The sequence below is a fragment of the Panthera tigris genome, chromosome B1 (assembly GCF_018350195.1).
Source record: "Panthera tigris isolate Pti1 chromosome B1, P.tigris_Pti1_mat1.1, whole genome shotgun sequence".
In the NCBI taxonomy this organism is placed as follows: Eukaryota; Metazoa; Chordata; class Mammalia; order Carnivora; family Felidae; genus Panthera; species Panthera tigris.
The window spans coordinates 81,144,584-81,158,890 of record NC_056663.1 but is presented as its reverse complement, the minus strand read 5'-3'; the positions used below and the strand labels follow the sequence as shown (position 1 = coordinate 81,158,890).

Below are 14,307 nucleotides of genomic sequence, written 5' to 3'. Positions count from 1 at the left end.
GGCAACAAGGACTGGGGGTGGCAGAGTGAAGAGACATCAGAGAGAAGAGCAGCAGCATTATCCTTTTAGGGCCCACCCAGGCCACAGAGGCTTGGGCCTGGTTATCCTAGAGGAGCTTGTGCATGTAGACATGACCCTGCCTCACTAGCCTCCACGTGTCTCTTCCCCATTAACACTTCTTCCTAGGGGTAGCACCTGTTCAGATCCCAGACCCAGCTCTTTCTCCTCCTGCATTTCAGTAGTTACTGTTTATACTTTGGATGCCCATAGAATTTGTTGTCCAAAGCAGGACACTTTTGAGAGTGACATGGCTCACCTATTATAACTCCACTGGACAGCCCATACAAATCAGGACTTGTCCCAGGCAAGCCAGGACATATAGACATCCTACTTCTAAGTCTTCAAACTCTACAAATCAGGTTTGATAATCATCTATTATGCACCATCAGGGAGTTAGAAGTCTCCCATAACTGAACTTGTTAAATTAGACTAGAGTTTTCCCCTTTAAATTGACCTTAATTTGTCCAGAAACACTTCTGGAATTTATTCTACTTATCCATCTCTTAAACTATATAGAACATAATTTAACATTCTTGGAGACTTAGGGTCACTGAAGCAGTAGAATATCATAGTTGAGGGTGCTCTGTGCCTTCCTAATTCTTGATACTTCTTGTGTGACCTTAGGTAAGTTACCCCTCTAAGCACTCTTATTTCCAAAGTGGATAGAACATGCTCAGTATTGGTCCAGGCTTAGAACAAATATTTGTGGTGATAGTGGTGTGTTAATGTAAATTCTGTGATATATGGTGATCACCTAAAATTGATTTGAGGAGTGTCTCTTTGTTTCTACATAAATGCTCTTAGTTCTGGAATCTATTTTGTACATTATTTGTCTCCCTTCTTGCTGTTACCAGTCACTTTTTGGCTGAAGTTTTCTGAGAAGTTAATAACTTGTTAGAATTGTCACACCGAGTAAAGAGGAAATCTATACGTTCAAAGTAAGGTACTACAACCCACCCCAGCACAGTGTGCCATTCCAGGTACTCTGAGCCAGAGGTTAAACTGCACGTCTTCATGGAGTATCAGTTTTACTTGATTCCAAATTACTTAAAATATCACCTTTATGTTTGGTAAGTATTAAGGAGTAGAGCATAAAATATGTTTGAATTTGGTAAGACAAAATTTTCAGTGAAATTTCACAATTCCAGTGAAGCTGCCGGGACCCCTGATGAATTCACTGTCTGTCACTGCTGTTTACTTTGGTGAAAAGTGGTAAGAAACACTGGGAAAATGTCTCTCAGAGATTCTGAGGGTAATGTGAGAGAGTCTGAAACACTGGTGGCAGCCATTAGTTAGAGAGTTAAATGGAACTTTAGATAAATTTGATAGAAAAGTTATCTTTCAAGAGTACATAGGATATCCATTTACTTTTTACCTTGCAGTTCTTACTAACTTCTAACAGACCATACAAGACATTGAATGTCTTAAATGTTATCACTGCTTTAACATGGAACTTCCTTGCAGCTCCTTACTTTTGATATCTTCAGTTGGTTTTCACTGTAAGAACTGGTATGTCTGTGATAACCAACTGGAATCCCTTTCCTGGATGAGGATTCTGCATTGGGAGATACACATTATATAGTCTCAAGAAATAAAGATATTAGGGTAAAGCCATTTTAGTTGGGTATTAATATACTATTGAGAGCTCAGATTAATAGTTCCCAAACTTTGAAGATGGGATTGGAAAAGGAATAGATAATGGAACATTTTAGCCATGTTTAAAAATTGGTAAAAGACAATTTAAAATTGCCTCTTCACATTTACTTTTTGAACAGTTTTATTGAGGAATAATTCATATAGAATAAACTGTACATGTTTAAAAAGTATGATATAATTAGTTTTGACATATACCTATGAGAGTATCATGACAGTCAAGGAACATACACATCACCTCCAAAAATTTACTCCTGCACCTTTGCAATCTCTCCCATCAGCCGTTACTGTGATCCCATTCTGTCACCATACATTGGCTTGCGTATTGTAGATTTTATATGCATGGAATTATATGGTATGCACTTTTTCTGTCTGCTTTCTCTAAGCATATTTGGAGATTCATCCATGTTGTATGAATCAGTATTTCATACCTTATTAATGCCGAGTAGTATTCTGTGTTGATATACCATAATTTGTTTTTTCATTTGTTTGTCAGTGGACATTTGTTGCCAGTTTTTGGCTATCACAAATAAAACACACATCTGTATTTCATTTTTCTTGGGTAAAAACCTAGAAGGAAAATGGCTGGGTCATATGGTAGGTGTGTTTCACTTTATAAGAAACTGCCAAAATATTAACGAAAGTGGTTATACCACTTTACATTCCAGCTAGCAATGTGTGAGAATCCCTATTGCCAATGCTTGGTATGTCGATCCTATTTAAAAAAACTGTATTGTGGTAGGTCGTGTATAACACAGTACTTACTACTTTAACCATTCGTAAATGTACAATTCCATGGCATTAAATAAAGTCACAGTGTTGTATAACTGTTACCACTATCCATACCCAAAACTTTCTCGTCCTAACAAAAACTCTATACTCATTAAGCAATAACTCCCTTTTCCTTCTTTCTCCATGCCCCTGGTAATCCTCTGTTCTACTTTTTGTATCTATGAATTTGCCTATTCTAAGTCCCTCATGTAAATAGAATCAAAATATTTGCCCTTTTGTGTCTGGCCTGTTTCACTAAACGTGATGATTTTAAGGTCATCTTCTTTGGTGTAGAGTCTTTTCACATCTTTTGCCTAATTTTTAATTGGATTATTTGGTTTTTTATTAATGAGTTTTGAGGTTCTTTATATATTCAGGACAAAATCTTTTATCACCTATGTGACTTGCAGATATTTTCTTTCAGTCTGTGGCTTGAATGTGTAAGACAACACTTCAAAATAAATATCCTCCAACAAGCATTTGGGGGAAAAATCAGAAATTTGGGAACTACATAAATGGACAAAAATTGGAAGAAAGTCAATGACAGTTGCTAGAACTCAGAAAATAAATTTTAAAACAAAAACATTTCATAAGTAAAGAATAAATTACAGTGTGCCAAAGGGAGAATAGATTCTTTTTTTTTTTTTAATTTTTTTTTAATGTTTATTTATTTTTGAGACAGAGAGAGACAGAGCATGAACGGGGAAGGGTCAGAGACAGGGAGACACAGAATCTGAAACAGGCTCCAGGCTCCAAGCTGTCAGCACAGAGCCCGACACGGGGCTCGAACTCACGGACTGCAAGATCATGATCTGAGCTGAAGTCGGCCGCTTAACCGACTGAGCCACCCAGGTGCCCCAAGATTCTTATTAAAATGTAATAAGGGGCGCCTGGGTGGCACAGTTAATCAGTTTGGGCTCAGGTCGTGATCTCATGGTTCTTGAGATCGAGCCCTATGTTGGACTCTGCCCCGACGTCACAGAACCTGCTTGGGATTTTCTCTCTTTCCTTCTCTGTCTCTACCTCTCCCCCACTCATACTTGCTCTCTCAAAAAAATAAACAAAAATTTTAAAAATGTAATAAGACTCACTGAAGAAAGCAGGAAAATAAAGAATGAATGGGAGATTTGAAAAGAGGTAAAAAAGGTCTGAGAGAAAGCGATTGGAATGGAAACAAAGAAGATCCAATATATGTATAAATGGAGCTCCTAAGTTCCCAGAGACCGTGGAACAGAAATTAGAGAAAACCTAAATTTATATATAGAAAGGACCCACCAACTACTTGGGAAAATTCACCTAGAATGATGAACTTTTGAGACATACCTTAGTAAAACTATATTAGACTTTCAAAACAAAAGTCCCCTGGGCCTCTAGATAAGAAGAGCACATAGCTTGTAAAGGCAAGAATGTCCTGAACTCAGACTTCTCAAAAACATCATACAGAAATTGGCAACAGTGGAAAAAGTTCAGAAAACTTAAGGAATTCCAGGGCAAGCCAAGCTTTCCTTCAGGTATCAAGACTACAGAAAGTTTTGGGGTGCCTAGGTGGCTCAGTAGGTTAAGCATCTGACCAGCTCAGGTCATAGATCTTGCAGTTTGTGAGTTCAGGCCTCACATTGAGCTCTGTGGTGACAACTCAGAGCCTAGAGCCTGCTTCAGATTCTGTGTCTCCTTCTCTTTCAGCTTCTCCCCTGCTCACATTCTTTCTCTCTCTCAAAAATAAATAAACATTAAAAAAAAAAAAAAACTACAGAAAGTTTTAAATATGCAAGAGTGAATACTGTTACAGTGAGCTTTTCCTGAGAAATCTAATGGAGTAACCTTATTCAGCTAAGAGATGACTGGGAAAAAAATTGTCAATGAAATTGTAGAGATAAGGCAAAAGTAAGAATGGTGATAGTATGTAAACCTAAGATGTTCTGATGAAGTAGAAAGTGCAAATTTAAAAACGGAATAGAAGATGGGGCACCTGGGTGGCTCAGTCAGTTAAGCATGTGACTCTTGGTTTTGACTCTGGTCATGATCTCACGGTTTGTGGGTTCGAGCCAACATGGGGCTCTGTGCTGACAGCATGGAGACTACTTGGGATTCTCTCTCTCTGCCCCTTCCCTGCGTCCTCACTTGCTCTCAAAATACATAAATAAGCATTTTTTAAAAATGGAATAGAAGAATAGAAAAAGGGGAAAGTAGAATAAGCTCATTGATTGTATAGATAATAGATGAGAACCAAAAGATAACCATTTAAAACTGACCAACTAGAAAATACATGGTTAAGTAAGGAAAGAACAAAGGTTGAAGACACCAGAAATACAAATACAAAAATAATCCTACGACAGAAATACAAGGCCATCTTTAGAACTTTCTTTAAAAATATAGAAGACCAGGAGTACCTGGGTGGCTCAGGTTCAGGCACTGCATCAGGCTCTGCCAGCAGCTCAGAGCCTGGAACCTGCTTCAGATTCTGTGTCTCCCTCTATCTCTCTCAAAAATAAACAAACATTTAAAAAATAAAAATCTAGAAGAAAAGGATTAGATCACATAGAGAAATATGGTAAATATATGACGATAACTATTGTATACAATAACATGACAAGAGTTGAGACCAAGCATATCAGTCATATCAATAAATGGGCTTAACAAGTAAAGAGATTTTCAAGTTGGTTCATAAAGCAGAAGTCAGTGCTGTATTCAAGAGACCCATCTCTTCAAAAGATAAGAAAAGTGATTAAAAAGTCTAAAAATAAAGGATTGGCAAGGGTATATCAGGCAGATTGAAACAAGAAGTAGGAGTTGTGAGTCTGATATCAGAAAAAGTAGAATTCAGACCAGAAAGTATTGACACAAAGAACACTTCATAATGAACATATATGTACCAAACAACATAGCAACCTCCTGTATAAAGCAGAAACTATAGGATATGGCAGCAAAAACAAATAGAAGCACACTAATAATAGGAAGTTTAACATACCAGTCTAAATACAAGACTGGTCATGAAGAAAAAACATAAGTAATGATATCAGAAGAGGTAGGCAGACTCTGCCCACAGGCCAAATCCCTTCTTCTCCCTGTTTCTGTGAAGAAACCAAAAATGTGAAGCTTTCTAACTCAGCTACATCCAGTTTTGGGGTTTTTTTTGTTTTTTTTTTTTTACATATTATCTATGGCTTTCTTATTGCAACAGTGGAGTCGAATAGCTGTGACAAAGGCCATATAGCCCACAAAACCTAAAATATTTACTTTCTAATCCTTTGTAGAGGAAGGTTGCTGACCTTTTACAGGAGACCTAAACAGCATTATTAATAACCTAGCTCTTAAAGATACTTTTTAACAGTGTACCTTGATAGAAAATATATCTTCTTTTCTAGTGCAAAGAACATTCACAAAAATGTATTCTGTTGTAGGTTGCAAAGAAAATATCAAGTTACATAAGTTAGAAATAGTGTAATCAACAGTCTTATCACAATACCATAAACCTAGAAATTGAAAGCAAATAAGCTCTTTTACCTGGGAACTTTAAAACTATTCTATTAAGTGATTCATAGGTGAGGAGCACCCAGTGGCTCAGTAGGTTGAACATCCGACTCTTGGTTTTTGCTCAGGTCATGATTTCACAGTTCACTCATGAGTTTGAGCCCCATGAGCGCTGACAGCGCACAGAGCTTGCCTGGGATTTCTGTCTTTCTTTCTCTCAAAAGGTGGATAAACTTAAAAAAAAAAAAAAATTACCCATAAGTGGATGGGCAAATATAAACAAAATTTACATGACTTTTGGAAAATAACGATCACAATCTACATATCAGAATCTATGGGATATATTTAAACCAGTGACCAGAGGAAAATTCATAGTCTTGAACACTTATATCAGTAAAAATGAAAGAATAAAAACAGATTAATTTTAAACTTCCAGTCAAAAAGGCTAGGAAAAGAACAACAAAGTAAATCAAAGGAAGTATGAGGAAGGAGATAATAAAGATGAAGCAAAAAATAATGAAGTAAAAAAAAAAAAAAGATCAACAAATCTTACCTGGTTTGGAGGGGGGGAAAAAAGGCCAAGGATCAGGTAATTGAACAAAGAAAAAAAAGTCAGCTGGGGAGAAAGCACAAATATAAAAAAATAAGAAATAAGAGGGATATACTTATTGATACAGAGGATATGAAACTTAACTGTAAGATTATTTTGCATACTTTATGCAAGTAAATTTGAAAACCACATAAAATGGATATTTTCGAGGGAGAGTATAATTTACCAGAATTAACCTCAGTAGGCATAGAAAGCTTAAATTTATTTCTATGGAATGAATAGAGAAAGTAAGGAACTGCTCCACAAGAAAGCACCAAGCCCAGATAATTTTAATGGGAAGTCTACCTAACATTTAGAGACTAGTTAGCAACATAAACTCTTCTGAGCACAGAAACAGTTATCAAACAAGTACAACACTGACATCGAAACCTGATAAAAATAACATACCAAGAAACTTAGATCACAATCACTTATGAATATTGGCCTCAAATTCCTAAATATTACTATAAACACCCCTTGTTAAGAAAATAATACATCGTGACCAAGCAGGCTTTATGCCAGGAATGCAAGAATAATAATTAATCATATTAATTAGGTCTAAGAAGAAAAATCAATACTATCTTAAGAAATGCTATAAAATCTCTAATGAAAATTTAACACCTGTTCCTAATAACAACACTGAACTACAGGAATGGATGAATACTTCCTTAACTTAATTAATATATATATGTATCAGAGTTTTAAAGTCAGCATCTTTTTTTTTTTTTTTTAATTTTTTTTTTTTCAACGTTTTTTTTTATTTATTTTTGGGACAGAGAGAGACAGAGCATGAACAGGGGAGGGGCAGAGAGAGAGGGAGACACAGAATCGGAAACAGGCTCCAGGCTCCGAGCCATCAGCCCAGAGCCTGACGCGGGGCTCGAACTCACGGACCGCGAGATCGTGACCTGGCTGAAGTCGGACGCTTAACCGACTGCGCCACCCAGGCGCCCCAAAGTCAGCATCTTAATGGGGAAACAAACACTAGAGGCATTTCCACTAAGGTCAAGAATAAGTCAAGAAAGTTCACGGTCTCTAGTACTTTTTAACATTATGTTAGCACTATTAGCCAATGCAACTAGACAAGAGAAAACAATTGGAAAGGAAAATTGTGTTTTAACTGTTCAGTGACATGATCATTTACCTGGAGAACTCTGTAAGGATCAATGATAAAACTAACTCAGACAACAAAAGAATCCAGCCAGGTAGCAATATATAAAAGCATGGCAATATCAATAACCTTCATATATAAAAACAGTTACCAGCTAGAAGATATAATGGAAGAGAAAACTTTCATTTAAAATAGGAACAGAAAAAATAAAATACTTATAAATGTAATAAATGTATAAAACCAAGTGCAGTGTTTTAGATTGAATTGTTCACCACCCCCACCCCAAATTTGTATGTCAAAGCCCTAATCATAAGTCCTTCAGAATATGACTGAATTTGGAGATAGGCCTTTAAGTGAGGCCATTGAGGAGGGCCCTAATCCAGTCTGACTGGTGTCCTTATAAGAAGGGATAAGGACATACAGAGAGACACCAGGGAAATAAGCGATGTTAGAAAACACAAGAAAATAGCCATCTGCAAGGTAAGAAGCTTCAGGAGACATGAGCCCACCAACACCTTGAGCTCAGACTTCCAGCCACCCTTTGAGTAAATAAATGTCTGTTGTTGAAGCCACCCAGTCTGTGATATTTTTTATGGCGGTCTGAGCTAATACAAAAACTATGGAACACTCTGAAAAGATGCAAAAGTAGCCTTGAAGAAACTTTCCTGGGTTTTAAATAGGACATCTGACATCATCAAGATTTTCTTACTAAGTTAATTTATAAATATAATGTGACCCTCAGTAAAGGTACCAAATCTCTTTATTCTGGAGGTAGACAAGATAATAACTAAAGTTCATATGGAGGAGTAAGCATGCAAGCAGAACACTGAAAAAGAACAACTGTGAGAGGGGACTAGCCCTATCAGATATTAAAACATAAAGCCTCTATAATTAAGACAGTGGTAGCAGGGCACAGACTAGAATAGAATCGGATGGAATGTCTAAAAATAGACTCTAACATATATGGAACTTTATGAGAAAGGTGGTATATCCAATCACTAGAACAAAGAAGAGCTTTTTAATAAATGGTGTTGGGGCAACTGGCCAACCATTTGGAAAAAGATAAAATTAGATCTATTCCTTGTAGTATAAATAAAACTGAGCTACAAACAGATCAGAGATCTAAATAAAATAGGAAACTTTATATGTACTAGAAGAATGCATGGATGAATTCCTCCTTATGGGTGTAGGAGAAGCCTTTTTATGATCAAACTGCATACGCAATAAAGGAAAATATTGGTAAATTTGACTACCAAAAATAAAAAAATAAGCTTCTTCACATAAGGAAAGTCAAAAGACAAATGACACATTGCAATAAAATATTTGTAACATATAAAATGTCACACAGGCTAATATCTCCAATACATATTTTTTTTCTTTTTAATGTTATTTTAAATATTTTTAAAAATATTTATTTTGAGAGAGAGACATTACAAGCAGTGGAGGGGCAGAGAGAGACCGATAGAATCCCAAGCAGGCTCCCCGCTGTCAGCACAGAGCCCGACACAGGGTTCAATCCCAGGAACTGTGAGATCATAACCTGAGCAGAAACCAAGAGTCGGATGTTCAACCGACTAAGCCACCCAGGAGTCCCTATATATAATGAAAAGACCAAAAAATTGGCAAAAGGTACAAGAAGACCATTTACAGAAAAATATATTAAAATGTCCCCTGAAGTACATGAAAAAATGATGGACTTTCACCGTAAAAAGAGAAATATAAATTGAAATTGCACCAGAAGGGTGCCTGGATGGCTCAGTTGGTTAAGCGTCTGACTTTGGCTCAAGTCATGATCTGGCGGTCTGTGAGTTCAGGCCCCTGGTAGGGCTCTGTGCTCACAGCTGGGAGCCTGGAGCATGCTTCAGATTCTGTGTCTCCTGCTGTCTCTTCCCCTCCCCTGCTCGCTTGCATGTTCACATTCTCACTCTCTCTCAAATAAACATTAAAAAAAAAATTGCACCAAAATATCATTTCTCACCCATCCAGTTGTCCAAAAAATCAAAAGTTTGACAAAATAGTTGTGGGATTGTGGGGGGAAAATCGCTCTCTTACATGATGGGTACTTGACAATAACAAAGTTGTATCTGCATTTTCAAAACCCAGTATCTCTACTTCTAGGAATTTACCCCGAAGATAATCCTTTAACAATACTGCAGTGTATATACATGGAGTTATTCATTGCAGTATTATATGTGATGGTAAAATAGTGTAAACTACTCAGACATAAGAGATTGGTTGAATAAACTATGGTGCTGTACAAAGTGCAAGAGAGTCTATAGAGTGGGCTACTTTCCTTTTTAGTAATAAAGACAATGTAAGAAAGCACATATTTATCAGCTTAATTTTTTCAAGAAGAAATACAAGGATAAACCAGAGGAACAAAAGAAATTGATTATCCTCTGAGGAGGTTAGGTGGGGGGACTGAGTAAACATCTTACTATATATATATGGTATACATAACATTGGATGAATCCTACACACATAGTGTTGAACTAAAGAAACCAGGCACAAGAGTACATATTATATCATTTATATGAAGACTTGTGCATTTTATTATAGATGTGTGATACTCAATACAATTTTTTAAGTTTATTAAAAGATACTTGTGCGTATGTCAGCAGTGGCAGAATTCATCTTATCTTGATAATCAGAGGTGAGGAAAAAGTTATTTTTCTTTTTAATGATTATTTTTGAGAGAGAGAGAGAGAGCAGGAGCGGAGAAGGGGCAGAGAGAGAAGGAGACACAGAATCCAAAGCAGGTTCCAGGCCCTGAGCTGTCAGCACAGAGCCTGATGTGGGGTTCAGACCCACGAACCATGAGACAATGATGTGAGCCGAAGTTGGAGGCTTAACTGACTGAGCCACCCAGGCGCCCCACAAATTCTCTGTTCTAAAATTAAAGACAATGAGAGGTGCTGAAACAGGGACTCGGTTAAGGAGCGTGTGGGAGGGGCAGGGCAGGGGGTGGGTCCTCCGTTAAGGAGAGTCGGGGGGGGGGGGGGGGGGGGGGGGGGGGGGGGGGGGGACAGGGCAGGAGGTGGGTCCTCCGAAGGGTTGAGACGGAGGATTGATTCAAGGTGCTATGTCTGGTGCTGCATTTTGGGGGCAGGGTTTAGAGGCCAGTATTTGCCCCGCTTTTAAGGCACCAGTCAGAAATGAGGCTATCACTAGATGACCATGAAAGGCAAGTTGGGAAGTAGTAACTCAAGCCGCAGCAGCTAAAAGAAAAAGGATGATTGCATAGGTAATTCAAAGGTATTGTGCTATTTCAGAGCCTTTGTTTATTTTGCAATATAGATTTCTGTTGACATTGGAGGAGCCTTTATGACAACTGGGAATTTTTTCTTTAGCAAAATAATTTACATTTCAGATGACTATTGAAAGGTAGAAGGAGGAATTATGCTTTTGGGGACTTAATTTGGGCAGATTCCATTGCTGTGCAGAAAAGGAAATACGTTTATTATACTAAAAAGACTTGTTTCTAAGGGATCAGCTTAGAGAAACTAGTAGATCTTATTTCTACAGATTAGCAATTTAAGATAATAACATAAGAGACCATTTAAGACCTTCAGAAACCTATTTTTACTTAAACAGTTTTTAGCTTATGAATAAGTAAGTGATAATGCAAGTGTTCATGGCATATTTTCCTGCAAAAATGGTATACATTATAGATAGAGTCCCTGGAAAGCCCTCAAAAATCTACTTAATTCCTAATACCACTAAATATTGTTTCTTTGGGAGAATATATTTTGAGTTCTAACTCCCAACAACAATAGAAGATTTTAAATCTCCTCCTCTCTCCTCCAAGCAGATTTCCAAATGGGTGGTTTTTCTAGGCAAGGCTGTGAGCATAGTAGGGGTTCCAAGGGCCCGTGTTACTGGAGAGGAGGTGTCTGGGGACTGTGGTGGGAAGTTGAGGATCTAACCCTGTTAGGGTTTACTACCCAGTCCTTCACTTCGATTAGCAACATAATTTATAGTGGCTTTGCCTCTAGAGGTTTCTGGAGGTTGCAGACCATGCTAATTATTAACTCCTTAGGTACCTAATGGAGCTTTCAGGCATGACTTGAGCTGTTTTCTTTCATTCTCTAGTGGTGTGTATGTTTTTGGCTTTTAAACCTTGAGTATCCAATCAGCAAAATGTGGTTTATATGACCTGTTTCCTCCTTTGCCTGTCAGGCAAAATATGGATTACTGAAAAGTGGGTTAAATGCATGAAGATCATCAGAGAACAGAGTTTTGTGAAGTAGGACGACTTGGACACAACATAAAGTCTGTCCCACAAAACATCATATTTTGTCTAATTAACTACCTTTAATGGCATTTGGATTTTATGCTGCTCACTGTATTTATCCTCTGAACGTTATTTACTGTGCCTCCTTTTGTTTCACAGTGAGTTAATGTGTCCATTTAAAACATTTATGGTGAATAATTCATACCATTCAATAAGTATTAACTCTTAAATGGAACATCTTATCAACCAGGGCTGGAAAAGTGGAATTGTCAGTGGTGGTACATGTTCATAATTGTGCTTTGGTTTTTAGTGAATGAAAACATTAAGAATGGGGAAACCTTGTGGACATTTTTAACTTAAAAGGTGTTTCGCAGACTTTCCTTGGGCAGTATGTCAATGCTACAGGTCTGGGGCATAAGTCACGGCAGATTCTAAAGAGACCACTTGTTACTGCATTTATTCCTCAGTGGAAAATGGCTCTTCATTTGCATGATGCTTTTGAGTTGGCAGCGGGGCAGGGTTCAGATAATTTGTTGTTACTTACAGATTATCTTTCTACTTCATTGTGCTGTGATTACAGATTTTCATTATTTTCATTTTTGTCTCTCTTTTCTTCCCCTTTTCTAGTTCTTCCTCCAGTGCTGGTTCCAAGACACAGTGAATATAATCCTCAGCACAGCCTATTAGCTCAGTTCCGTAACTTAGGACAAAATGAGCCTCACATGCCACTCAACGCAACTTTTCCGGATTCTTTCCAGCAACCCAATAGCCATCCGTTCCCTCACTCCCCCAGCAGCAGCTACCCCAACTCTCCTGGAAGCAGCAGTGGCACCTACCCGCACTCCCCCACCAGCTCAGACCCAGGAAGCCCTTTCCAGATGCCAGGTAGGTCGGAAAGTTCAGTGATGTTCCCGCAAGTGGCCCTGCTGCTGCGGAGTCGGGGGAACTCTGAGCGGACCTGTGCGCAGAGAGCTCTTCGGCTCTGGTACCTGGCACTTGGCTCTCAGACGGGGGTACCGCCCTGGGCGAAGGGAGACCTCGTAGTCAAGGAGGCAAATGTCCTGTTTGTCAGGCACAGATGCTTGAATAAGTTTTATTTCTGATTTTGAAGGGTTTTTGAAACAGCTGCATCCTTCTGGGAGTGGCATAATTGTTACAGTCTTCGCTCTTGATAAAAGAGAGGAAGAGAAAAATAATGTGCTGCGCACATTTGTTGTACGTGAAAAAAAAACTCCTGTTATAAGTGCAGCCTCAGAAAAGATATTTCCTGAGGGATCACACCCCCCCACACACTTAATTAAATTCATTTAAGTGGTGATGTAATCCCAAGAAACATATACTTTAGCAACAAAGGAAATGCAACAGAAGTACTGGAGACCATCTGCTTGTTTAACTTAGCAAAGACAAAAACAATTATCCTCCTTTTTTAGACTTAACTGATGGTGTAATGTTTATCAAAATAAATGATTAATTAGGACATTATATTTTTCAAATTATAGGTTAGGAAGCAAGCATCTCACAAAAAATGATGAGTGCCAAATTCCTTGCCAGTAGACCTCAAGGAGGATACTGTAAACAAAGATCTACTTAACATCGATTAACATTTCAAGAAAGGAAAATGGGTGGGCAAGCAAGTTTATTAGGCAACTTGAAATGGGTTTAAGTGAATGGGAATTTGACAACAGGCTGCTTATGTCCTCAAAAATTGAAAAGCGTCCACATTTGATAGTGCTGTCTTTTGTTACTTTTTTTGTTTTCAGCCTTTTATTTTGCATCGTTTTGTTTTGCAATCCAAAACTGCTTCGAACAGGGCAGTGTGGGTGTGTGGGAAGGGCAGGGGAGGGGGAAATATAGATTAGTTTAGAAATCAAACTAAGTATCGTCTGGTTATTTCCTATTGCCCCCACCCTCACCCGGAACTGTTGGGTTTGATAAACAGGTTAGTGGTGAAGAGATGGTTTCAGAAGCTTGGGAGCAGCAGCAAACCCAGGGTGGGCCCCCGGAGTGAAAAACGGGAAGATTATTGCTTGAGTTTACACTTTGTTCCCGGCTGTCAGGGATTAAGACGCAGGCCAAGCAAAAGTGATGTGGAAAAGAGAAAGCCGCCAAGGGTGGGAGGAGGCATTTGTGGGCATAGTAGAGCATCACCCATAGGTAGCTGGTAGCACTTTCTCAGTGCTGCTGGTGCCACAGGCTGCTGAGGACATTTTCACCAGCTCGTTTGTGGAAATTTATCGGATTTGGTCTCGGAGGATGCTCTAGGTCTTCATTCCTGGCTGGAAGCAAAGCGGAGTCTGTGTTACAGCTGCAGGGAAGAAGCTGAATTAAAATAAGCTGGAGGAAAGGGTGAAAAAGGCATCCAGATAAGGTCCCCATAGTCCTGTCTTTGTGTCATGAGTCCTTGCTTGTTAGCCGCTG

General features: G+C 38.4%; 1 protein-coding gene across 1 annotated transcript in view; it reads left to right on the top strand.

The window, feature by feature from the left end:
• Positions 1–14,307, top strand: part of SMAD1 (SMAD family member 1) — a 47,549-nt gene that overhangs the window by 17,878 nt on the left and 15,364 nt on the right. Inside the window, 1 exon segment of the mRNA XM_042983833.1 lies at positions 12,517–12,778. Coding sequence (XP_042839767.1) covers positions 12,517–12,778 — 262 coding nt within the window.